Raw genomic sequence first — 26,711 nt, forward strand, 5'->3', positions numbered from 1 at the left:
GAAGGGGGGGCTGCAGGGTTTCCGTATGGCACCGCTTCTGGGGTGATTGTTGCTGCTCTTCCTCCTTAATCCATCGGCGAGGATCGGTTAATGACTTCATGAATCTGTGCAAATTGGGTTGATTCGGGTCTTTTCCATTAGAGCTCATTTGACAAAAAACCCGTATATAAAGCTATTAACTTTCAAACGTGAGAGTAAAACCAAGAGTGAGCTACGTTCCTTCTCCCCTGTTTGCTTTTCTGTGTAAAGTGTCGGCTCCAGGGCCAGGTATGGGAGCAGGGAGTTTTGCTCCCATCCGGGCTCTGAGGCTCACGGGCTGTGTGAACTGGGCAGGTCACGCACCCTCTCTGTGCCTCCGCGTCTGCACCTCCAGAAGGGGAGAGTGACAGCGTGCCCACCCGGCACTGAGCGTGGCAGGTGGGGAGTGCCAGGGGAGGGTGTGTCAGCATGACTTTTTAAAGTATTTTTGTACGTCAGTCAAACATTACCCAAAGGGAACAGTGAATCATTCATGTCTCTATGCTGTTCATTAATCTTATCACAAAACCGTTGTTGTTGTTCATATGTAGTATAATATTTTTTAATTCATTTTTTAATCCTCACCTGAGGCTATTTTTCCATTGATTTTTAGAGAGAGAGTGCAAGAGAGAGGGGGAGACAGAGAGAAATATCACTGTGAAGAAACACATCGATTGGTTGCCTCCTGCATGCGCCCCAACCAGAGCCAGGGCCAGGCCAGGGCCAGGGAGGAGACTGCAAAGGAGGTATGTGCCCTTGACCGGAATCGAACCCAGGACCCTTCAGTCCACAGGCCAACAATCTATCCTCTGAGCCAAATCAGCTAGGGCCATTTAGTATAATAATAAAGTTAGTGTTTTCTGTACCCAACTGTATGAAACCTTGCCAGGGTCAATGAAAAAAGAAAGCTAGAAACATCTTGTGAATATCTGGGAGTTACAGTATTCATGCGCAATGAGCAAATATGAGGTGGACATTTGTACCAAAGCGACAATGCAGACCCTGGGAAGTTACATCTTCTTTTAACGTTGCAGCGGTGCCTTCTGGGAATTAACCCACACCCCAGATTGGTCTAAAACGACTCTTATTTTGGCAGACTTGGAGAATTGTAGGAACGGACTATTATAGCACAGATCCTCCAAAAGCAGTAAAGAGAAGTGAATGTGTCAAGAGTTTACTTCTGACTTGAAGCACATTTTATTTTCTGAGAAACCAACCAAGTAACTGGAACTGACTTTTTCCTGAGGTCAAAGCGACCTAATTCTCACTGATGACGACGTAGGCTTGAATCCGGGCCCCGTGAGAAGGGAAAGGCTCAGTGGGACCAGACACCACTGGTCAGACACGCATGTTAAGTACGAGCGGTGTGGACTCGTGTGCTCGCCCGTGTTCCTGGGCACCAACGATGTGCACAGCGGCCTGCTGGCAGCGAAGGAAAATCCAGTGGCTTCAGTCAGTTGGACTTGATAACGTCTGAGATTCCACTCCACACGGCAAGTCCTGCAGCACCACGTGGCCTTGAGCTGTCTCTGTGACAGGAGCTCGCCTCACGGGCCTCTGAATTGTGGATGCGGATGAAGTGAGAGAGGGCTGATGGGAAGTTGCTCCACCAGGTGAAATAGGCTCCGCCCATGCCTCTCAGCCTCCTGGGCAGTTTATAAACTAACACAATCTCTACATAAAACTTATAGGATTTTATATGGCAAAGTGTCTGCGTAGGTCAACGGACAGAAAAACTGTGGGTGATGGACATCCCGGGACAGTGACAGACAGGAGAACTGTGGGTGATGGACATCCCGGGACAGTGACAGACAGGAGAACTATGGGTGATGGACATCCTGGGACAGTGACAGACAGGAGAACTATGGGTGATGGACATTCCGGGACAGTGACAGACAGGAGAATTGTGGGTGATGGACATCCCAGGACAGTGACAGACAGGAGAACTGTGGGTGATGGACAGTCCAATGAAGGGTGACAGACAGGAGAACTGTGGGTGATGGACATCCCGGGACAGTGACAGACAAGAGAACTGTGGGTGATGGACAGTCCTGGGAACAGTGACAGACAGGAGAACTGTGGGTGATGGACAGTCCAATGAAGGGTGACAGACAGGAGAACTGTGGGTGATGGACATCCCGGGACAGTGACAGACAGGAGAACTGTGGGTGATGGACATCCCGGGACAGTGACAGACAGGAGAACTGTGGGCGATGGACATCCCGGGACAGTGACAGACAGGAGAACTGTGGGCGATGGACAGTCCCAGGACAGTGACAGACAGGAGAACTGTGGGTGATGGACATCCCGGGACAGTGACAGACAGGAGAACTGTGGGTGATGGACATCCCGGGACAGTGACAGACAGGAGAACTGTGGGTGATGGGCAGTCCCAGGACAGTGACAAACAGAACTGTGGACGATAGAGACTTAGGACAGTGACAGACAGGAGAACTGTGGACCATGGACTGTCCCAGGGGCCACCAAACCTACCCTACCTCACGCCAACCCAAACCTTGATGTCTGATGTAATGTAGACCATGAATTTTATTCTTTTTTATTAGAACAACATGCACTTGGATTTATGTGTCTGTAGTGAGAAGAACAGCAAAACTCTGACAAACATGACCTTTGAGCCGATGGGAAATTTCACCGACGCCTCTTTCACCGGGTGTTTTCCAGGGACCGAGGAGGAGGACGCGGGCGACGACCTGCTGCTCAGGTCCGTGGATGAGTTCTGGTGGTTCCCCCACATGTGGAGCCACATGCAGCCCCACCTCTTCCACAACGAGTCCTCGCTGGTGGAGCAGATGGCCCTCAACAAGGAGTTCGCCCTGGTGAGTGCGCCTGCTGCCGCGGCTGCTGGGCCGGGGTGACTGTCTCTCCGAGGACCACAGCATCAATATACTGGGTTGAATCCAGCAGAACCAGAGCAGGAAACATCAGAGTGCGTCTCATGTGTTACGGGTACACGTTGCTTTGCGTTCTTTTGCTTCAGGCCTGTGTGTGTGGTGTGTGGTGTGTGTGTGTGTGTGCGTGTGTGTGTGCGTGCGTGTGTGTGTTGGGCCGTGATGTGATATCAAGTATACTTGGGAGAGCAGGCCGTTGTCAGAAAGCTCCTCTCTCCTGTTTCATGGAAGGGTTCGTCCGGCATCTGTGAAGAACAGTGGCACTTTCTCCATTGCATTCCCGGCTGTGCATTATAATTAGCCTCTAAAAGCAATGCTTTAGCCCTGGCTGGTGTTGCTCAGTGGGTTGAGCTTCATCCCATGCACCTAAAGGCCCCTGGTTCGATTCCCAGTCAGGAAACATGCCCAGGTTGCAGGCTTGATCCCCAGTGAGGGGGCGTGCAGGAGGCAGCCAATCACATCAATGCTTCCTTCTCACATCGATGCTTCTCTCTCTTCCTCTCTCTCTAAAAATCCATTTTAGAAAATCTTTAGAAGCATTGTTGCAGGTCGATGGCTGGTGGGAGGAGTCACTGGAGAGGTGGCTCCAACCATGGGGCCCAGAGCTTAGCAGCTCCCCTTCCACCTGGCGGCCTTCCCACAACACACCTGCAGCTCCGGCTCGGCCATCGGCAGACAGCATGTGAGAGTGTGTTTGCAACGCCTTGTGAGACGATATGTGTCCCTGAAAAGAAAGGGCCAAAGTGAGAGGCAGCGAGCGTTTATTTGAGATCCAGAGGGAACAGCTCTTGGGTAAGCTCTGATTCGGGCAGAGGCCTAAACAGGGTTCCGTGGCGACGAAGGTGAGGGGTGGTTGAGAAAGGGAAGGGGCCCAGTCACATCAGCATCGGTGCAGAGAAGCTGACACGTGGGGCTCCGTCTAAGGCCCCCCTTAGGTGGGTATTCCGGGTGCGATTCTCAGTCCGGTCGTCATGTCAAGCAGTGGTCATTGGTGTCAATTCAGCGCCCACAGGAATCCCCACTTTGGGGTGCGAGGGAGAAGGAGACTTCCTTCGGGGAAAACAGCTCAATGGCGATACCGCTCGGCTGTGAGGACAGTGACCCTGGGGCAGCCCTGGGCCAGGCCCTCGGGCGCGGCTGCTCTGCTCCCTGCGACATCGTCTGGTTCGACTCAGCCGGGGCTGCTGGTCAGGGAGCGCTGGGTGGAAAGGGAAAGGGGCTCCCAGAGCCAGAGGGTAAGTGACTTCCTGGACAGAACCCCCACCCCTGGTCTCTGATTGGCTCATTCTTATGCAAATGAGGGCTCCAAGTCCTCAAAGTGTGATTGGTCCAAAAGGCACTGTCCTGATGGGTCAGAGTAGAGCCACACTGGTTGGTCAGAGCTGCTCAGCTCTGATGGGATGGGGAGAGCCTCAGTCCTATTGGTTGAAATGGACGCCAGGAAGAACTTCCTAAGGGCTGGGCAGATGCAGGGCCAGGCAGGCAGGCGGGCAGTGCAGGCAGGCGGTCCAGGGCCCACTGCTCCCCGAAGGGCAGGTTACACAAGGGGTCCGTGTGTAAAAATGGCTGCCAGCCTCTGCTGCTGTATTTGAGCCCGTTAGCCACCGGGGCCCCTTCTTTCTTGGGGCGTCTTCTTTGTCGGGGTCCACAGGCATCTGTCCTGTGGTCGTCATGTCTACTTTCTGATTGTCTTTGAAAAGTTCTCTGGGACGCAGGTTGCTTTGGGCCCCGTGCAGAGGTTATGTCCCCCTGGTTTAGCACCAGGGGTTTGAGGCATAAGCCACACACGGCAGTCCCTTGGGCACAGGAGCTCCGCACATTTTAAAGTGGCTCCTTGTACGCCACCGCTGAGATGTGCCTGCAGCTGGGACTGCAAGGGCTGCTGGCGCGGGCGGTGGCAGTCTGGGACCCCGGGGCCAAAGCCGGCCCGCCGGGCGCTCTGTGTTGTGCTCAGTGAGATAGTTCTGTTCTTTGTTTTCTTTTTTAAATGATTGAAAAACAGTCACAGGCCCAGCAAGGCTTTGTGACAGAGTCATGTCCAATCCGAATGTCAGCGTCCAGAACAAGTGCTGTGGACCCGGCCACACCCGCCTCTGTGGCATTGCCTCTGTAGCACCCGCCTCTGTGGTCAGCAGCTGCTCCTGCAACAGCAGAGCTGGGTCCCCAAAGGGACCATCTGGCCCCAAAATCTGAAGTCGTTAACATCCACACCTTTACCCCGAAGGTTTGGCCACCACAACTCGAGAATCAACACTTCCCCAGAAGGAGGCCCGGATGCACGTCCTTGGGTTTTCACGTGGCCGGGAAGAGGGAGATGGGAGAGCCCGCCGGGTCCGGCCTCTGGGACACCCTGTCGGCGGTGCTCAGTGAACACAAGTCGCTCGTGCGCCACGGGGGTGCTGACGGCGTGTCAGGAGGTGCAGACCTCGGGCCACAGGAGCCCAGGGTTATAAAGCTCCACCTGCGAGGACATGAGCAGACTCATGATCCCCGTCGCCGAGTCCCCTGCCTGGGTCCCACCACCCATGGGGTCCTCACTTTGGTGTGGGCAGCTCACCCAGCGGTTCTCATCATGGATGTGGCACCGTAATGCCAGGGTTTGGGTCCTGACTCCCATCCTCAGATGCTTGATCTTAAACAAACATGACTCAACAAGTGTGGCTGTGCCTCAGTTTCCCTGAGTGTAAAATGAGAATGATAGTGACTACCACGAGGGTTGTTCTGAGGATGTGACTACTGTGCTCAGAGCAGGGCCCGCCTCCAAGCATTCAGCAGGCGCTAATTGACCAATGATGACCGTCTTAGCCCAGAGGAAAACGCAGTGTGTCTCACTTTAGAAAGCCCAATATTTGCCCGGCCAGCGTGGCTCAGTGGTTGAGCGTCCACCTATGAACCAGGAGGTGACAGTTCGAGTCCCGGTCAGAGCACATGCCTGGGTTCGGCCTGGATCCCCAGTGTCAGGCGTTCAGGAGGCAGCCGGTCCATGATTCTCTCTCATCCTTGATGTTTCTCTCTCTCTCTCCCTGTCCCTTCCTCTCTGAAATCAATTTTTAAAAGCGCAATATTTTTCAAAATGTGGATTTGTAAGAATGCTTAGACTAACTCCTCCTGGGGGTGTGGAAGACATTTGGTAGTGATCCCGAACGTTGTGCAATTAAGGAAACACTCCCTTTTCCAAAAACAAACTTGCCTGGAAGGGTGCTGAATTTTCAGCCCGTGGCCTTGGAGATGCACTGTTTCTCCTCCGCCGGTCCCTCCCCACCCTCTGCCCGCCGCGGCCTCGGTCCTGGGCAGGTAACTTACCTTTCACAATGGCCCTTCCCACCTGTGTGGGCCATTTCTTTTTGAAGCCAAGTGGAGCACTGGGAAGGCCCTGGTGTAACTGCTCTGTGATTAAACGTTGATGGCCGTTTAAAGTCCATTCAGAACAATTGCATCGGTTAGGTCAGTGTGGCCGAGAGCTACATGGACACCTAGAAACAGGTTTTGTACAAAAATATCAGATTATCTGTTGCATCGTCAAAAGATTGCAAGTGAAATGAAGTCCATTTACACAGGCACTGGCATGACATGGTTCTGGAGCCCGGATCATCTGAGCAGGATATGGGGACACTAGGAAGCCAGGACTGTCTGAGCAGGACATGGGGACACTCTGAACCTCCCATTTCACTGTTCCCAGGATGCAGCCCATGGGTCCACCAAGAGACAGGAATGCTTTCTTTCTTATTAGATTACTAGAGGCCTGGTGCACAAAATTTGTGCACTGTTGGGGGGTGGTGCCCCTCAGCCCAGCCTGTAACCTCTCCAATCCGGGACCCCTTTTTGCCTGCAAATTAGAATTAGTATTTCACTAGCTATTAACATTCATATTGCTTAGCACTGGATTTAGAGAAAAAAAAATGTGTTTTCTCATCATGGGTTATGTCATGGAAAGTCCTTGACTTGCTGGTCTTGTATTGGCAGGTAGATGAAAACATTCCCTTTAGACAGAAAATCTCTACAATACGTACTTATCTATTTGAATTTCCTAGTGGAGACAGCATCACACCCCCACCCCCCAAATTTTTATTTTAGCTGCAGCGGCTTTGTTCTGTTTTATTTCTGAACATGTCTAACCTCAAATGAATAAACACCACCTACAAAATGCACTTTCATATTGGGCAGCAGTAATGGGAGGAAGTGAACTATTTATATCCTTCAAAACACATTACTATGAGCCTATCGGGGCCACAGCTCCATTCTGGCCAGGGTTCCTCTGGTTCAGGGCAAAGCCTGGAAAGACATCCTTCCCTCTTCTCAGTGTTCATGTGTTTACATCATCTCCTAGGAGTAGCCAGAGGAGCTGCAGTTCTTCTCGAGGCTGATGCCAGGGGCAGTTGTAGCAGAGATTTCCCCCAGAGACAAGCTAAAGACTGCTTAAAGCAGTTGTACATGTCTAATGGAATTGTTAAGCACGAATAAATATTTCCTCTAAGCATTAAGATTTGTTTATATTGTAGAGAACAATGAACTGCACTCAAAATGCAAAAGAAAAAGTCATGTTCCTCTGAATAAAACAAAACCTTAGCGATTTTTCCACATAAAAGTCTCGTGTGACATGCGCTTACCCCATGAGGGCCACGAGCTAATTGTCGGTGGTAGGTAAACTCGTGTGTTTGGCGTCAGACCACTCTTGGTTCAGATTTCATTCTTGCCAATTACTAGGTGGATGACCTTAGCAAATGACTTACAATTCCTACGCTTGATTTTTAAATATATAAAATGGGGATGATAGGAGTTCCTACCACGCAGAGTTTTGTGAGGGTTGGATGCGATGTGTCTGTATGTGTGACTTTTAGCAAACTGCTGGTACATAGTGTTTCAAAAAGCTTTTGTCATTATCACTATCGTCATTATAATCATCACCATCATTATCATCACCACCATCACCATCACAGTCATCACCATCACCACCATCATTATAATCATCACCATCATAATCATCACCATCACCACCATCATTATAATCACCATCATCATCATCACCATCACCATCATTATAATCATAACCATCATCATCATCACAATCATTACCATCATCACCATCAACACCACCATCATCATCACCACCATCACTACCATCATTATAATCATCACCATCATCACCACCATCATCATCATCACCATCATCATCAACATCATCACTATCATCACCATCATCATCATCACCATCATCATTATAATCACCACCATCATCATCATCACCATCATCATCATCATCACTGTCATCACCATCATCATCACCATCATCATTATAATCATCACCAGCATCACCATCATCAGCATCACAATCCTCACCATCACCACAATCATTATAATCATCACCATCATCATCAACATCATCACCATCACAATCATCACCATCACCACCATCATGATAATCATCACCATCATCAGCATCACAATCATCACCATCACCACCATTATTATAATCATCACTATCATCATCACCATCATCACCACCAACATCAGCAGCATCATCACCATCATCATCATCATCACTGTCATCATCTTCACGGCTGCCATCACTTTCAACATATTTCTTCAAGAAGTATACGATCATTCCTTTTGAAATAGGAGGAGGAGGAGGAAGATGTAGCCACCAGGTGACTTTTTCCATATTTGACATTCAAGTTGTGGACAGATACAAGACATTCGTGTTTGCCTTGCAATCCTCCACCTGTGCCTAATTCAACACGGAATGGGATCACTAATAGGCGATAAAGGGTTTGGTGCTACCCACAGTCTCAGGCATCCACTGAGGGTCTTAGATCCTGTCCCCGAGAATAAGGGGGAACTACTGCACCCATTTTCGTATCCTTGCTTGTGGATGAATCCAGAGTTTGCTTGAGGAGCCACAGTGTCTAGCTAAAGGACTGACTTCTCGGCTTTTGTCTTAGGGCGGGGCATTTAACATAGTTCTGGCCAATGAGATGAAAGTGTAAGTCACGGGATGGGACTTCCAGGAAAGGGGGTTTGGCACACTGACTCTGCTCTCTGCCCTTGGCCTTGGTTTCTGTCTCTTGCCTTGTTTACAGCCTGACTGGCTGGAATTAAGGGATTCATCGCACAACTATGGAGGAAAGGCCAAGGGACTCAGAAATGCCACGCCTGGCACACAGACTTCTGAACCAACCGCCTAGCTCCAGACTAACTCAAGAAAAACAAGCTCTTTTTTGTAATCTACTGTTTCTGTTTTCAGTTTTGTTTTTCTGGCACCCAGTTGGAGCCCGCGTGATGGGCACATAGTGTTTGCATTTTTTTTTCCGAATTGCCCCCCTCTCTAAAATTTGTAGACGCATAAAAGGCATATTTATATAGAATACCTGAGCGTAATGACCCAACACTCTTTAAGGAGTGCTGATAGTGAGATTTTATGCCTATTCATCAATCAATTACTACATAGCAGTTTTGTGAGCAGATTCTTAAAATAGTCAATAACAGCATAATGAGCTTTCACTGACTTGTTTTAATGTTATTATTTCAATGACCAAACTTGCTTTCAATGCTTAAATGACTGTGACACAGTCAAGAGCCAAGATTCTTAAGAGATTTTATCATTATCTAACTCCTGCCGTACTGAGCATACACATTCAAATTAGAGAATCCATCAAACACATTAGTTACCATGTTCTTGTTTTATTTTCCTTTTTTTTCACTTTTGCATTTTTCAGTTTGGAAAAGTCTTTCAGCCTGACTGTTTGTCTTACGCTCATCTATCCTGGGTGAACATTTCCCTCCCTCCACTGATGCCTCTTTCCAGTGGACGCCTCAGTCCCCCACAGCCGTTCCCATGGTAACCTGAGCACTATGAGGCGTGAGAATTTGTTTCCAGGCACGTGCCAGTGGAAGGGGGGAGAGCTGGTTAATAATGTGGGAGGCGGGGTGGTGCTGGACGTGATGTTATTTTGAGATGAGAACAGTACCTACACTTTGATATCCAAATATGATGTCACTTTCACATGATGGTGATAAAATGGAAATGTACTATTTTGGTCTGATTTTTGCTTGATACATGTCAACATGTCTACAGAGAAGTATAGTAATTGAGTCATCTTTATAGGAAGTTAGTTAAGTGACCATCATTTATTTGGGTTTTTAAACACGTAGGTACCATTTATTAACATAAAATTACCTTTCGTTTGATGAAATGTAACCTATTTGACATGGTAGTCAAGGTTCCATAAAATTGAAAACAACCACAGACATGAATTAATTTAGGTCTTAGAGAGGCCTAGGCTGCCCTGGGAGTCAGATGTAATAATACCCTGAATGTAGCTGAATACGGGAGACGGGGAGGGACAGCCAACCAGAAGGATGGCTCCTACCCACCCCAAATGCTTAAGGCACTTTTCCATAAATGCATTGAGCTGACATTAAAGGGGGAAACTGACTCTGAAGGGGAATCTCATCTTGGCGCAAAAATAATATTGGAAAGAGGTTCCATCGCTCAGAGAGAGTCATAGTTCATGCAAATCTATGTCTGCAAAGGGATGTGTTTAAATTAGTGATTCTGAACCATTGTCTGTGTAATCATGGGAACATCCCAAACGTTTGGGATTTCTCTAAAGTAGAGAATGAAGAGCATTTCAGCCAGCATCACGAAGGACAAGTCTCCCTCTTCCATCTCTCTACTTTGGGAGCAACAGGGGCGCACACATGCACACACCTCGCCTTGTACCCACGTCAGTGCTTTGCTCCATGAACTTAGGCCATCAGATTGAAGATTTTTAAAAAACAAACCATTCGATGTGTGTTGTGTGTAAATGCTCAGGGACTAAGGATGGAGATAAGATAAAGCAGGTGTTGTGTTTGCCTGAAACAAAACTCCACATGAATCTGTTGTGAAAATGGTGTGATGTGTGTGAAGGGAAGTTTTTCTGAGTACCTTCTTCTTGCTTGTTTGTGCTGATAGTAACTATGGAAACGAGGACGCAGTGGGGTGGGTGATGCTATTCCTCTTTCCACTCAGCTCTTCAGCCACTTAAGAATCGTGAATGTCATCACCTCTCCCGGGTCAGACATTGTGAGAAGCTCTGAACACTTACTACCTGGTGCCGTTCCCCTTGTTGCTAAAGTGGACCTTTCCATGCAGCTGAGGCGACGAGGGGGGCAGGTGTGGACGTGTCCCCTGTGCCGTTCCCCCTCCTCAGTCCTGCTTCCCTGCTAGTCAGCTCTGCACGGGCCCCTCGCCAGAGCCTTCCTGGGATACACCTGACGTCTGGGCACTTCCTGGTTCATCCCGGTCCCCGAGAAGCCGCAACCGCACTGGCACCCAAGTCTCTCCTCGTCCAGCCGTCACCTCTTGATCTGAACGGTGGACAGACCCGCTCTCAGCGTCTTCACTTTGAAGTGGTGATGCTGACCTCCAAGGGCCTCAAATGCACAGAGCTCACACACCTGCCCCCTCCCACACACCTGCCCCCTTTTACATACCTGCCCCCTCCTCACACACCTGCCCCCTCCCCACACACCTGCCCCCTCCTCACACACCTGCCCCCTCCCCACACACCTGCCCCTCCTCATACACCTGCCCCTTCTCACACATCTGCCCCCTCCCACACACCTGCCTCCTTTTACATACCTGCCCCCTCCTCACACACCTGCCCCCTCCCACACACCTGCCCCCTTTTACATACCTGCCCCCTCCTCACACACCTGCCCCCTCCCCACACACCTGCCCCCTCCTCACACACCTGCCCCCTCCCCACACACCTGCCCCTCCTCATACACCTGCCCCTCCTCACACATCTGCCCCCTCCCACACACCTGCCCCCTCCTCACACACCTGCCCCCTCCCCACACACCTGCCCCTCCTCACACACCTGCCCCCTCCTCACACACCTGTCCCCTTTTACATACCTGCCCCCTCCCCACACACCTGCCCCCTCCCCACATACCTGCCCCCTTTTACATACCTGCCCCCTCCCCACACACCTGCCCCCTCCCCACATACCTGCCCCTCCTCATACACCTGCCCCCTCCTCATACACCTGCCCCCTTTTACATACCTGCCCCCTCCTCACACACTTGCCCCCTCCCACACATCTGCCCCCTCCCCACACACCTGCCCCCTTTTACATACCTGCCCCCTCCCCACATACCTGCCCCTCCTCACACACCTGCCCCCTCCCCACACACCTGCCCCCTTTTACATACCTGCCCCCTCCTCACACACCTGCCCCCTCCCCACACACCTGCCCCCTCCCACACATCTGCCCCCTCCTCACACATCTGCCCCCTCCTCACACACCTGCCCCTCCTCACATACCTGCCCCCTTTTACATACCTGCCCCCTCCTCACACACCTGCCCCCTCCCCACACACCTGCCCCTCCTCATACACCTGCCCCCTCCCCACACACCTGCCCCTCCTCATACACCTGCCCCCTCCCCACACACCTGCCCCCTTTTACATACCTGCCCCCTCCCCACACACCTGCCCCCTCCCACACACCTGCCCCCTCCTCACACACCTGCCCCCTCCCCACATACCTGCCCCTCCTCATACACCTGCCCCCTCCTCACATACCTGCCCCTCCTCATACACCTGCCCCCTCCCCACACACCTGCCCCTCCTCAAACACCTGCCCCTCCTCACACACCTGCCCCTCCTCATACACCTGCCCCCTCCTCACATACCTGCCCCCTCCCCACATACCTGCCCCCTCCCACACACCTGCCCCCTTTTACATACCTGCCCCCTCCTCACACACCTGCCCCCTCCCCACACACCTGCCCCTCCTCATACACCTGCCCCCTCTTTACACACCTGCCCCCTCCCCACACACCTGCCCCCTTTTACATACCTGCCCCCTCCCCACACACCTGCCCCCTCCTCACACACCTGCCCCCTCCCCACATACCTGCCCCTCCTCATACACCTGCCCCCTCCTCACATACCTGCCCCTCCTCATACACCTGCCCCCTCCTCACACACCTGCCCCTCCTCACACACCTGCCCCTCCTCATACACCTGCCCCCTCCCCACATACCTGCCCCCTCCCACACACCTGCCCCCTTTTACATACCTGCCCCCTCCCCACACACCTGCCCCTCCTCACACACCTGCCCCTGCTCACACACCTGCCCCTCCTCACACACCTGCCCCTCCTCACACACCTGCCCCTGCTCACACACCTGCCCCCTCCCCACACACCTGCCCCTGCTCACACACCTGCCCCCTCCCCACACACCTGCCCCTGCTCACACACCTGCCCCCTCCTCACACACCTGCCCCTCCTCAAACACCTGCCCCTCCTCATACACCTGCCCCCTCCCCACATACCTGCCCCCTCCCACACACCTGCCCCCTTTTACATACCTGCCCCCTCCTCACACACCTGCCCCTCCTCACACACCTGCCCCTGCTCACACACCTGCCCCTCCTCACACACCTGCCCCTCCTCACACACCTGCCCCTGCTCACACACCTGCCCCCTCCTCACACACCTGCCCCTCCCCACACACCTGCTCCATCCCCACACACCTGCCCCTCCTCACAGCCCAGGGATGGTCTTCTGAGAAAACTGCCATCAGTTAGGAAAGAGCTTCGGACGCTCCCATGACAACTGTGGCTTCATCAGGAAGACAAAACGAAATGGAATCGGAAGCCCTTCTCTTGCCTCTGAAATCGGTCCCCATCCTCTCATTGGCTGGCCCTTGTTTCACCAAAAATGATAGAGCAGAGCAGTGTGGGAAATGCAGAATTCTGCTTCATAACCTCGCCAAGGGTTGGGAGGAGGAATAATCACTCACACACTCACACACTCACACTCACACACTCACTCACACACATATACACACATGCACACACTCATGCACACTCATATACACACTCACACTGCACATATGCACACTCTCACACACACACACACACACACACACACACACACACACGTGCACTGGGCTCTGTCGTCTCCCGTATTGGGCACGGTAACACTTTTTCTCTGTATCCGTCTGAGGAAGGGCGTGTCTTAGCTCTCTCCCCAGCTCTCTGCAGTCAGCATTCCGAATCCCCCCCACCCACAGGCCCAGGTGGGCACCGCCGGCCACACCGTCCGAGCTCCATAAACCACGAGCTGCCGACGGACGTGGCTGCTGTTCCTCTGCCTCTCCCCGTGGGGAGGACGGACTGTGTCCCCCGCAGAGGCCGCGGCTGCCCGCACTGAGCGGCCCCCACACTGACGTCCATCTCTTTCAGGAGCACGGCATCCCCGTCGACATGGGCTACGCCGTGGCCCCGCACCACTCGGGCGTCTACCCGGTGCACGGGCAGCTGTACGCGGCCTGGAAGCAGGTGTGGGGCGTCCAGGTGACCAGCACGGAGGAGTACCCGCACCTGAAGCCCGCGCGCCACCGCAGGGGCTTCGTCCACGACGGCATCATGGTGAGCTCCGTGAGCGGGCACCCCGGTCCCTCACAGCACCCAGCTCCCTCACAGCACCCAGCTCCCTCACAGCACCCAGCTCCCTCACAGCACCCAGCTCCCTCACAGCACCCCAACTCCCTCACAGCACCCAGCTCCCTCACAGCACCCCAGCTCCCTCACAGCACCCCGCTCCCTCACAGCACCCCAGCTCCCTCACAGCACCCCAGCTCCCTCACAGCACCCAGCTCCCTCACAGCACCCCGGCCCCTCAGAGCACCCAGCTCCCTCACAGCACCCCAGCTCCCTCACAGCACCCAGCTCCCTCACAGCACCCCGCTCCCTCACAGCACCCAGCTCGCTCACAGCACCCCAGCTCCCTCACAGCACCCAGCTCCCTCACAGCACCCCAGCTCCCTCACAGCACCCCAGCTCCCTCACAGCACCCCGGTCCCTCACAGCACCCCGCTCCCTCACAGCACCCAGCTCCCTCACAGCACCCCAGCTCCCTCACAGCACCCAGCTCCCTCACAGCACCCCAGCTCCCTCACAGCACCCAGCTCCCTCACAGCACCCCAGCTCCCTCACAGCACCCCAACTCCCTCACAGCACCCCAGCTCCCTCACAGCACCCCGGTCCCTCACAGCACCCCAGCTCCCTCACAGCACCCCAACTCCCTCACAGCACCCCAGCTCCCTCACAGCACCCCAACTCCCTCACAGCACCCAGCTCCCTCACAGCACCCCAGCTCCCTCACAGCACCCCAACTCCCTCACAGCACCCCAGCTCCCTCACAGAACCCCGCTCCCTCACAGCACCCCGCTCCCTTACAGAACCCCGCTCCCTCACAGCACCCCGCTCCCTCACAGCACCCCGCTCCCTCACAGCACCCCAACTCCCTCACAGCAACCCGCTCCCTCACAGCACCCCAACTCCCTCACAGCACCCAGCTCCCTCACAGCACCCCAGCTCCCTCACAGCACCCCAACTCCCTCACAGCACCCAGCTCCCTCACAGCACCCCAGCTCCCTCACAGCACCCCAACTCCCTCACAGCACCCAGCTCCCTCACAGCACCCCGCTCCCTCACAGCACCCCATCTCCCTCACAGCACCCCAACTCCCTCACAGCACCCCGCTCCCTCACAGCACCCCGGTCCCTCACAGCACCCAGCTCCCTCACAGCACCCCAACTCCCTCACAGCACCCAGTTCCCTCACAGCACCCCAGCTCCCTCACAGCACCCCAACTCCCTCACAGCACCCCAGCTCCCTCACAGAACCCCGCTCCCTCACGGCACCCCGCTCCCTCACAGCACCCCATCTCCCTCACAGCACCCAGCTCCCTCACAGCACCCCATCTCCCTCACAGCACCCCAGCTCCCTCACACAGCAGCCCAGCTCCTGCCGTACATGGTGGTGACAGGCCACACAGGATGCGCTGGCCTGAAGCTGGGGTTGGGGGGGTGGGGCAGGGGGTGCACCGCTCAGCCAGAAGCTGGGCTCACAGGTGGCGAGCGCAGAAGCGGAGGCAGGAGCCTCTTCCACCTCCACTGCAGGCAGGCGGTAAGGAGTGAGGGTCCCACACTGTGAAAGCCCTGGACTGCGAGAGGGATGTCTGGCTGCCAGCTTAGGCAGATAGCCCTGAGGAGTCCTGGACAGCAGGAGGGCACAGGCCGGGCTGAGGGACCCCCACCACCACCACCAACAACAACAGTGCACAAATCTCATGCACCGGGCCTCTAGTTCTGAAATAAAAACATTCCTTTTAACCAATATTACAGGCATCTGTTTACCTTGACTTTTCTTACAAGCTATTATGGAAATTAAGCAAAGAATAAATAAAATCACAGCTACTCCCTACAACTGGATGCATTTTCCCGTTAGATTAGGAGTAGCTTATTATTCCAAATAAGTTCTCAGAATAAAATCATTTACCTGCCTTCTCTGTGGCACGTTCAGATTTACAACAGAATTCACCACAGAATATGCCCGAGGCAGTCATCAGGTCACGTGGCCGCTTCTGTGATTGACATTTCCATTCCGAGGACAGTGAGAACAGCACCAGGCGAGGTGGGGGCGTGATGAGAACCCCCGAGTCCCGGAGCCCAGAGCCGTGTCCGGCCGCAACTCAGAGGCAAGGAGAGGATGCCCAGTGCCCCGGAAGTGGAACCTGGGGGAACCCCTCCTTTGAGTTAACTTAACCCTAAGAGGGCCTGAATTTGGCCAACCCTCTCACCTAGTGAGCTCAGGAGGGCGGTGGGGCGATTTGTAGGCCTGAGTGCAAAGGCTTTAGCACAGGGACCCCAGAAAGACGGACACGTGAGTCTCAGCAAGTTCAGGCCGAAACACGGCTGGGGCAGGTGACACACGGACACACGACGCTGTCCTACTCCAGACACCTGGTGAGGAGGCGGGGGCTTTGGAAAAGACAGCGATGCCGGGAACAGAGGCAGCAGGAGAAGAGGAGCCCAAACAGGAGGTGGAGGGGCTCACGCAAGAGCCACAGGCTGCGCAGGGCGGTGCGGATGGTCACTGGGCGGCACCATTCCCGGGTCCCCCGGAGTCGGAGCCGACTCGATGGCACGTAACACACACCGTTAGCTTTGAAGTGACAGCTCCCTCCATATTCACGCGATCTCGCCATCGTCAGCTCTCGATTCCTGTAGACCTGGGCGTCAGCACCAGGGCAGCGCCGCGGGCACGTGGCGGGCGGCCGGGGCCTGTCAGTGGCGCTGGGTAACGCCCTGTCCCCGCCCCCCCCCCCAGGTCCTCCCCCGGCAGACCTGCGGGCTGTTCACCCACACCATCTTCTACAAGGAGTACCCCGGGGGACCCCAGGAGCTGGACAAGAGCATCCAGGGAGGCGAGCTCTTCCTCACGGTCCTGCTGAACCCAGTACGTACCCCCTGACGCCCCCCACCCCCACCCCCGTAACATCGGGATTCGCGAACGTGCTCCTCATTTTGTGTCTGTCCTCAGCCCTTCCTCGCCTGTCACTGGATGAGGCCAGCCCGGCCAGAGAGAAAGCAGACCACACGTCTGAGTTGGCACCTCTCTGGTTGTCTTAGATCCGGGCAAGCTCAGATTTGTTCCAAAGGCAGTGCGGGCCCGAGCCAGTGTGGCTCAGTGGATAGAGCGTCGGCCTGCAGACTGAAGGGTCCTGGGTTCGATTCCCCATCAGGGCACAGGCCTGGGTTGTGGGCTCGGTCCCCAGTAGGGAGTGTGCAGGAGGCAGCCGGTCCATGATTCTCTCTCATCATTGATGTTTCTATCTCCCTCTCTGAAATCAATACAAATAATTAAAAAAATAATAAATAAATAAATAAATAAATAAAAGGCAGCGCTGAGCAGAGCACCCCGGTGTCCCGCAGCCCCTCGGGCGGCTCCTGGCCGAGCTGCAGTGGAGACACATTAGCGCACTCTGCAGCCAGGACCCGTCCTCACCCTGTCGCCAGGCGCTAGTAAGCTGAGTTTGCTCCTGGCTGGTGGCCCAGGGGACACCCTACCTTCCTTCCTGCCCGGGAAGTGCTCTCAGTGCAAACCGGCTGCACACACGTGGCCGCGTGTGGTCCTGTGAATGAAGGTCTGCTGAGGCCTCTTTAAAAAGCTCCACCCATTTTATTTGGGGACTCGGGTCTCCAGGTGAGGGGTGCGGACAGCACCTGCTGGCGTGACATCAGCACGGCCCGTCCAGCCGCGTGGGAGGTCACGCCAGCCCAGGTCAGCGCTCCGCAGGGACGCAGGGGCCCGGATGGGCAGAGGGGTCAGGAGTGAGGTCCTGTGCTGATGGAGGCGGACAGTCCCGGGACCTGCAGGCTGCCCGCGGGGCACTCGCGGGTGATGGGGGAGGTGTGGTCCGAGGGCCAGCAGGCGGAGACCGCGGAGACCCAGGGGAGCCCGCGTTTCGGGTCAAGTTTGAAGGCAGGAATGACCACGGGAACCTGGCGCTTTGGTCTGTGGGCCAGGCAGGACTTGAGCCCCCGAGGTGATGGCTGGGAGGGAGCTCAGCCCACGGACAGACGGACGGGGAGAAGCGAGCGTTGAGGCTGCTGGACTGACTCCTGTTCCACATGGGATGGTTCCAGCAAGTCTGCAGGGAATGGGCTGCAGGGGAGGAGCGGAGGGGAGGAAGGGGAGGGAGAGGAGGAGAGGAGGGGAGGGGGGAAGGAGAGGGGAGGGGACGGGGGAGGGGAGGGGAGGAGAAATAATCACAGGACCCAGCCTTCACCTGGGCCTAGTCGTTCGGCCCAGCGTCGCTTACAGCTTTGTCAGAGTGAACGGCATCTCCTTAGTGTTTCTCCAAACGACACAGGGAACCACCTGGGAGCCCGCGGGTGTGAAGGTGTGGCATCCGCCTCCGTGAGGTCATGTGCAAGCCCTGAGGAGCGTTTCTGTTCTGCCTGTGGCTTCTCCTGCGTTTTCATGGCTTCCTGTCTTATGCTTAAGCCCTTCATCCATTTCGCGAGTTTATTCTTGCGCGTGGTGCACGTTGGTGGCCTGGTTTCATCGTTTTGCCTGCACCTGCCCCATTTTCCAGCACCATTTCCTGAAGAGACTGACTCCACTGGACACGGACAATAGGGTGGTGAAGGCCTGGGCTGGGGGCGGGGGGGTGGGGGGTTGTAATAAGAAGTCAATAGGGCAGCGGTTCTCAACCCTCCTAATGCCGCGACCCTTTAATACAGCTCCTCATGTTGTGGGGACCCCCAACCATAACATTATTTTCATTGCTGCTTCATAACTGTAATGTTGCTACTGTTATGAATCGTCATGTAAATATCTGATATGCAGGATGTATTTTCATTGTTACAAATTGAACATAATTAAAGCATAGTGATTAATCACAAAAACAATATGTAATTATAGATGTGTTTTCTGATGGTCTTAGGCAACCAATCCCTGTGAAAGGGTCGTTCGACCCCCAAAGGGGTCGCGACCCACAGGTTGGCGACCCACAGGTTGAAAACCGCTGCAATAGGGGGAAAGGGAACATATGTAATACTTTCAAGAAGAAAGATTTTTCAAAAAAGAGCATTTGTGTTCTAACTGAGCCCACTCCCAGAGGAGAGGCCTGGGTGCATTAGGGGAGGCGCCGGCCGTCGGCTTTTCGGGGGGACGTGTGTTTGTAGCGGGAAGCACTCGAGGTCCCAGACAGATGAGCATGTTCTCCACCCACCGTCCGGACCGACCGCGCGTGGGTCAGTGAGGTCTGGGCCTTGCGCGTAGGATGCGTGATACTCGTGTTGGTGTGAACTCCGAGGACGAGCGACTGTTCGAACTTCCCTTCTTCCTTTCGTTGGTGGTCGGCATCCCCATGCCCTGGCAATACTGTAGGCCCTCGGAAAGCTGGCGCCTCTCTGTACAGCGGTTTTCTCTGTGGGCTCCTCTCATCTACACATGTCTGTCCCTAAGGCTGGCCTTACGATGTGGGTGAAAGGATGAAGGAGGCGGCAATAGTACCTGCACAGACGGTAATGTTAACATGCAGCTTCGCCGGGCACCTTGCAATGATAGGCCAAAGCCAGCGAGATAGGAGGTGACCGGGAGTGATGGGAAGGCCCACAAGTTGCTTTCTTAAAAAACAGTGGTATCGCCGTAACCGGTTTGGCTCAGTGGATAGAGCGTCGGCCTGCAGACTGAAAGGTCCCAGGTTCGATTCCAGTCAAGGGCATGTACCTTGGTTGCGGGCACATCCCCAGTAGGGGGTGTGCAGGAGGCAGCTGATCAATGTTTCTCTCTCATCGATGTTTCTAACTCTCTATCCCTGTCCCCTCCTCTCTGTAATAAATCAATAAAATATAAAAAAGTAAATAAATAAAAAACAATAAAAAACAGTGGTATCATTTCAGCTTTAAGTAGGGATGAACATCATGTAAGGACAGATGACATCGGCCAGGGAATCGTACGGGCTGCGTCGCAATGCGTGTGTCCTGTTGAACTGAAGTTGTCCGAACCAGCGGTCGCCAACCACTGGTGGTCCTTGAGGTCTGAAAGGTTGGCGACCGCTGGTCCAGACAACTGAAGAGTGTCTGGGGTTTTTTGTTGTTGTTTTGTTTGTTTTGTTTTGCTTTTTTTTAAGAGTGTCTATTTTGTGGTGATGTGGAACCTGTTGCTTTTAGCGTCTCCTCAGACGCGAAGAATCTGTGATTCTATTCCGATCCAGTGAGACCTGGTACATACATCCTTTCATTGTAAAACTTACAAAATGCAAAGGGGATTCAGTTTTATTTTTCTTTCCTTTTTTATTTTTTTAATCCTCACCCGAGGATATTTTCCCATTGCTTTTTTTAAAAAATATATTTTATTGATTTTTTACAGAGAGGAAGGGAGAGGGATAGAGAGTTAGAAACATCGATGAGAGAGAAACATCGATCAGCTGCCTCCTGCACACTCCCCACTGGGTATGTGCCCGCAACCAAGATACATGCCCTTGACCAGAATCGAACCTGGGACCCTTGAGTCCGCATGCCAACGCTCTATCCACTGAGCCAAATCGTTTAGGGCTTCCCATTGCTTTTCAGAGAGAGTGGAAGAGAGAGGGAAAGACAGAGAGAAACATCCGTGTGAGAGAGACACATCGATTGGTTGCCTCCTGCACGAGGCCCGACCAGGGCCCGGGCCAGGGAGGAGCCTGTGACTAAAATACGTGCCCTTAACCGGAATTGAATCTGATCCCCTTGGATCTGCAGGCTGGCGCTCTATCCACTGAGCCGAACCGGCTAGGGCCAAAGTGGGTTTGATTTTAAATACCACAGGCCAACAGCATACATTTGTTTTTGCTCTGTCAGTGTAAGGTGGTAGGAGAGGGTGCAGTTAGCATGCAGACAGTGAGAGGATGGGATGAGTGAGCAGGAGAGAGGCAGGGGTGAGGCCCCCAGGGGAGGGGGACACAAGCCCGTCTGGGGGTGCTGGCCACGCTATGGCCGCCAGACTGCACGGGCCATGTGAGTCCGGGTACTTTCCGGAGTCATTTGTAGGGACACACCCTCGGAGGCCAATTACAGCTGGGACAGTCTGTGCGGGGATGTCCCCGTGTCTCTCTCCAGGGTGCGTGACAGTAGAATCAGCAGCCGCACAGTTCTTTCCCGTGGCGGGAGCTCGCTGCCTGAGAAGGGGCTGGACTCTGTAACCTGCGATGTCCAGCGGCCGCCCTGCCGTCAGGGGCCCACGCGGTGCCAACACCAGCGCGTCCCTCCTGCTCCCAACACTGGGTCCCCGTTTCTGGGCGTCGCCCCTAAACCAGACCCACGCCCTTTCTGTGCCCAAAAGTATGGGATATGTTTTTTGTGCGTGTGATCTTCCACGTTCTTAATGTTGCCTCTTGCTGCATCCTGTTTCCTCACGCGTGCTGAGATGCCCTCCGTTCCTAATAGACCCTGAGACGGGCGACGCACACTGGGGCTCGGCCCGCATCCTGGCTCGCGGGGCTGCCTGCGTTCCTCGGTGCCAACTCGCTCTGCCCAAACGCATCGGGCGATTGAAAATTAACTGCGAGGAGGCCCCTCTGACTGGATTTCCAACAGCAGCCAGGCAGCCGCCACTTCACATTCAGACGGCTCCCTCCTCTCCTCAGGTGCCCGCACGGCCTCCTCACATATTGGCATCTCCCTGCCCACTCCGCACTGTCAAATGCTCGCCTGTATTTCCCTGGTGCCAAATCCTCCCTGGATTTTCAATGTAATCTTTGTTCCGACAGGAAGAAATATACTTTAATCAGGGGTGAGCTGAAGCGGCTTATGCCAGGTGAGCCGCATCGCTCAGGCCCAGACACGTCCCCGTGAAATGCGCAGGCGGACAGCGCGAAGGAGGGGGCGGCTCAGCAGAGATGTCCCCGAGGCTGGCAGGCGGGAGATGAATGCGCCCTCCCGGGGGTAGCTTCCCTCCCGCCTCATTTTATTTTCCTGCTGCACAAGAACAATGTGAACATGGAACTTCCCAAGTTTTCTTAATGAATATGTTTAAAGAGGCTCAGACTGTAGAATTCTCTCCAGTGGCGACGCTGGAGCAGAAAACCTACGACGTGTTCCCAAGAGCAAAGCGGTGCCTACACTCCCCATCGCTGGCCTGTGTGGGGGCCAATTGCAAATTCTGGTGAACTTGAAGCTGACCCTGGAGCACAGTGGGCAGCAGTGACATACTTCTCCACGTGCTGCCGCTGGGCCGCACACTCCTGGGCCGCACACTCCTGGGCCACACACACCTGGGCCGCACACTCCTGGGCCGCACACTCCTGGGCCGCACACTCCTGGGCCGCACACTCCTGACTGCACACACCAGGCTGCACACACCTGACTGCACACACCTGGGGTGCACACACCTGACTGCACACACCAGGCTGCACACACCTGACTACACACACCAGGCTGCACACACCTGACTACACACACCTGGGGTGCACACACCTGACTACACACACCAGGCTGCACACACCTGACTACACACACCAGGGATGCACACACCAGGGATGCACACACCAGGCTGTACACACCAGGGATGCACACACCAGGGATGCACACACCTGACTGCACACTCCTGGGCCGCACACACCTGACTGCGCACACCTGGGGTGCACACACCTGACTACACACACCAGGCTGCACACACCTGACTATACACACCAGGCTGCACACACCTGACTACACACACCTGACTACACACACCAGGGATGCACACACCTGACTGCACACACCAGGCTGCACACACCAGGCTGCACACACCTGGGGTGCACACACCTGACTACACACACCTGACTACACACACCAGGGATGCACACACCAGGCTGCACACACCTGGATGCACACACCTGGATACACACACCCGGGTGGCACAACGAGCTCCCTGTTCCGTGTCTGTCCATCTGGGAGCTCCCAAGGGGAGTGGCCTGTGGGATCGGGCTGAAATCGGCTCTCCGACATCCCCCGAGAGGTCCCAGATTGTGAGAGGGCGCAGGCCAGGCCGAGGGACCCCACCTTTGCACAATGGGGCTGGGGAGGGACTATGGGAGGGCTCCAGGGCATGTCTGGCTCATCTTGCTCAGTCCCAATCGGCCGGACCCCAGCGGCAAGCCAACCTGCTGGTGGGAGCATCTGCCCCCTGGTGGCCAGTGCACGTCATAGCGAGCAGTTGAGCAGTCTTAGCATATCATTAGCATATTATGCTTTGATTCGTTGTTTGTTTGTTTGGTTGGTTGTTCTGCCATTTGGTCTATTTGCATATTACCCTTTTATTATATAGGATAAATTCAGGCCCAGCTGCTCTCCCAGCCACGCTCTGGGCCTGGTCAGGGTCATGGAGGCAGTGAGCCTTCTGGGAGCCGGAGGCTCAGCACTGGAGAGCCGCCTCCCGCGGGGCCAGCACGGCCCTGCTGAGGGTGGAGACTGAGGGAAACCCTATTTCCGTTTGCAGGAAGACCGTACACACCCCTTCTTTTTCTCAACCTGCTTTTTAAACTTCTCTTCGAGATTTGCAGGCGTCGCCTCTACAAAAGCACATGGTCACCAGTCTCCTGACTCACAGTCCCAGCTGGGCCTGCACCCTCTGGGACCAGCAGCTCCGGGGTGGGGGGTGGGGAAGCCGTGCTGCCTCCCAGTGGGACCAGCGTGCGTTCCGTGGGATTCCCACCACGGATCCTGGCAATGAGGACTTCGGAGGGGAAAGGGCGCCAAGGCCTCAGAGCAGGACGTGCTTGTCTGCAAACCCGCCCCGTCCCCCGGCCAGCGGGAGGAAGGAGCCGCCCCGTCCCACAGACGCGTGGGCGCCCTCCTCGCGCCCGCTCTCCCAGGGGCTGCAGGCGGCACCTGCACCCTACACGCCCAAACCCAGAGCAAGTCGTGAAATTACATTGTTTTTTCCACTTCATTTCCCTGGGAAAATAAGTGAGAGCAGCAGCACTGCGCGGGGGAGTCTGTTTCATGGAGCGTGGCCGCGTCATTTCTCTTCCCGGAGCGCGTGGGGGGTGGGCGGGCGCGGCGCCCAGCGCGAGTGCACTTTCTGCAGCAGGACGCGGCCTCCTGCTTGTGTTCATGTCCGTCGCTAGATAAGGCTTTTCGCTGCTTTGAGTGACGTGATGGGACGGGATGGGATGGGACGGGATGGGATGGGACGGGATGGGATGGGATGGGATGTACAGATGTTAGGGGCACAGTGCTCTGGGCCTCGGGGGTCGTTTGGAAGTGAAACAGTGAATTCGTGGCAATGGGAATAATCCCTCTGTCGGCGTGACCTGGACGGTGGGTGGGGCAGCAGCGAGGCAGGGGCTGAGGTCAGGAGGTGGAAGTGGAAGGTGTGTGCTTTGTCTGTGAGTCCCCCCCCCCCCCCGGCCCCCCCACAGAGTAAAATTCCCGACTGTATTCTCCCTTCTGCTGACCATGCAGCATCAGAGCATCCCCTGCGCCCGGCTTCCTGCCCGAGGGCCCGCGTCTCGTTTCCATTCTGAGGTGCGGTCCCGGGCGAGGCTGTTTGAGCCACTTCTGTGGGTCCCACTTGGGTTTTTACTGCTTCTCTTTCCCTGCCTCTCCTTGGAGTCAGATATTTCAAAGATAAAAATATGAACTCTCTTCTTTTTTTAATGTATTTTTATTGATTTCAGAGAGGAAGGGAGAGGGAGAGAGATATAGGAACATCAATGAGGAAGAGAATCATGGGTCCGCTGCCTCCTGCACACCCCACTGGGGATCGAGCCCTCAGCCCGGGCATGTGCCCTGACCAGGAATCAAACCGTGACCTCCTGGTTCACAGGTCAACACTCAACCACTGAGCCACGCCGGCCGGGCTGAACTTTTTTCTAAAACATGTCGATAGATTTGTATTTTTGTATTTCAGGAAATCGAATTACTTGTCTCAGTTTTTCCCTGAGTGGCTTGTGTACTGATAGGATAAGGTGTATTCATTAATTGCTAAATTGCTGGCATTCATTGAGGAATTGTTTTTTATCCTAACCTGGGGATATGTTTTTATTGGTTTTAGAGAGAGGAAGGGAGATGGGGGAAAGAGAGAGAAACATCAATGTGAGAGAGAAACATCGATTGGTTGCCTCCCATACTCACCCAGACCAGGGATCGAACCCACTCCCCAGGCATGTGACCTGATCAGGACTCGAATTCACAACTTTTAGGGGGTCTGGACGACCCTCTAACCCCCTGAGCCACACGGCTCAGGGCACACTGAGGAGTTTGCTTGTTTTTAAGTCTTACCATTTCCACCCACACAGTCTCATCAGGAGCTGTCACAGGGTCCTGTCACTGAAGATAGCTTGCATTGATGTTTATTTATTACACTGGAGGCCTGGTGCATGAAATTCATGCATGGGGAGGGTTGGGGGATTCCCTCAGCCTGGCCTGCATCCTCTCACAATCTGGGACCACTGGCTCCTAACTGCTGGCCTGCCTACCTGATTTCCCCTAACCACTCACCTGCCTGCCTGATCGCCCCTAACCACTCACCTGCCGGCCTGATTGCCCCTAACCACCTCTTCCTCAGCCCCCACCACTGTGGCTTCATCTGGAATGTTGTCCAGAAGGTCATTTGGCTGTCTGGTCTAATTAGCATATTACACTTTTATTATTATAGATTTTTTTCTGAGATTTATCTAATCTGTTTTTGTTGTTGTTGTTGTTGTTGTTGATCTTCACCTAAGGATATATTTTCCCATTGATATTTTTTAGAGGTAGAGTAAAAGGGAGAGAGGAAGGAGAGAGAGAGATAAGAAAGAGAAACATTGATGTGAGAGAGACACATTGATTGGTTGTCTTCTGCACACTCCCTGACTGGACTGGGGATCGAGCCTGCAATCCAGGTAAGTGCCCTTGACCTTGAATGGACCCCCTGACCTTTCAGTGCACTGGCCAGCACTCTTACCATTGAGCATACCAGCCAGACTCTCTAATCTTAAGTGTAAAAATAATTGATAAAAAGAATTGTGCCCTAGCCTGTTTGGCTCAGTGCATAGAGCGTTGGCATGCGAACTCAAGGGTCCCAGGTTCAATTCCTGGTCAGGGCACATGCCCGGGTTGCTGGCTCAGCCCCAGTAGGGAGCATGCAGGAGACAGCCAATCATTGATTCCCTCTCATCATTGATGTTTCTATCTCTTTCTCCCTCTCCCTTCCTCTCTGATATCAATAAAAATGTATTTTAAAAAATTAAAAAAAGAATTGGAATCTGGTGCTTAATGTGTGATGAATTGTTGCAATGCCTCCTGCTGCTTCGAGTGCAGCGCTCATTCCTGCTTGCATCTCAGTCCTTTTATTTTTTCCGCGGGTTTTGTTTGTCATCAGGGAGCTCTTCGTGATGTGGGCGTGGCTGAGCCGGATGTGGGCGTGGCTGAGCCTGATGTGGGCCTGGCTGGGCAGGATACAGGGGACACTGCCCAGGGCGCCTGA

The 26,711-nt window shown here is 54.3% G+C and overlaps 1 protein-coding gene across 1 annotated transcript in view; it reads left to right on the top strand.

Annotated features, from left to right (window-relative positions):
- The window catches only part of NDST4 (N-deacetylase and N-sulfotransferase 4), a 174,760-nt gene that overhangs the window by 87,490 nt on the left and 60,559 nt on the right, over positions 1-26,711 (top strand). Inside the window, exons 5-7 of the mRNA XM_036303309.1 lie at positions 2,701-2,855; positions 14,169-14,354; positions 17,100-17,228. Of these exons, the coding sequence (XP_036159202.1) occupies positions 2,701-2,855; positions 14,169-14,354; positions 17,100-17,228 (470 nt within the window). The remainder of the gene's footprint in view (positions 1-2,700; positions 2,856-14,168; positions 14,355-17,099; positions 17,229-26,711) is intronic.

This window comes from Myotis myotis, unplaced genomic scaffold (genome assembly GCF_014108235.1).
Source record: "Myotis myotis isolate mMyoMyo1 unplaced genomic scaffold, mMyoMyo1.p scaffold_m19_p_36, whole genome shotgun sequence".
Lineage (NCBI taxonomy): Eukaryota > Metazoa > Chordata > Mammalia > Chiroptera > Vespertilionidae > Myotis > Myotis myotis.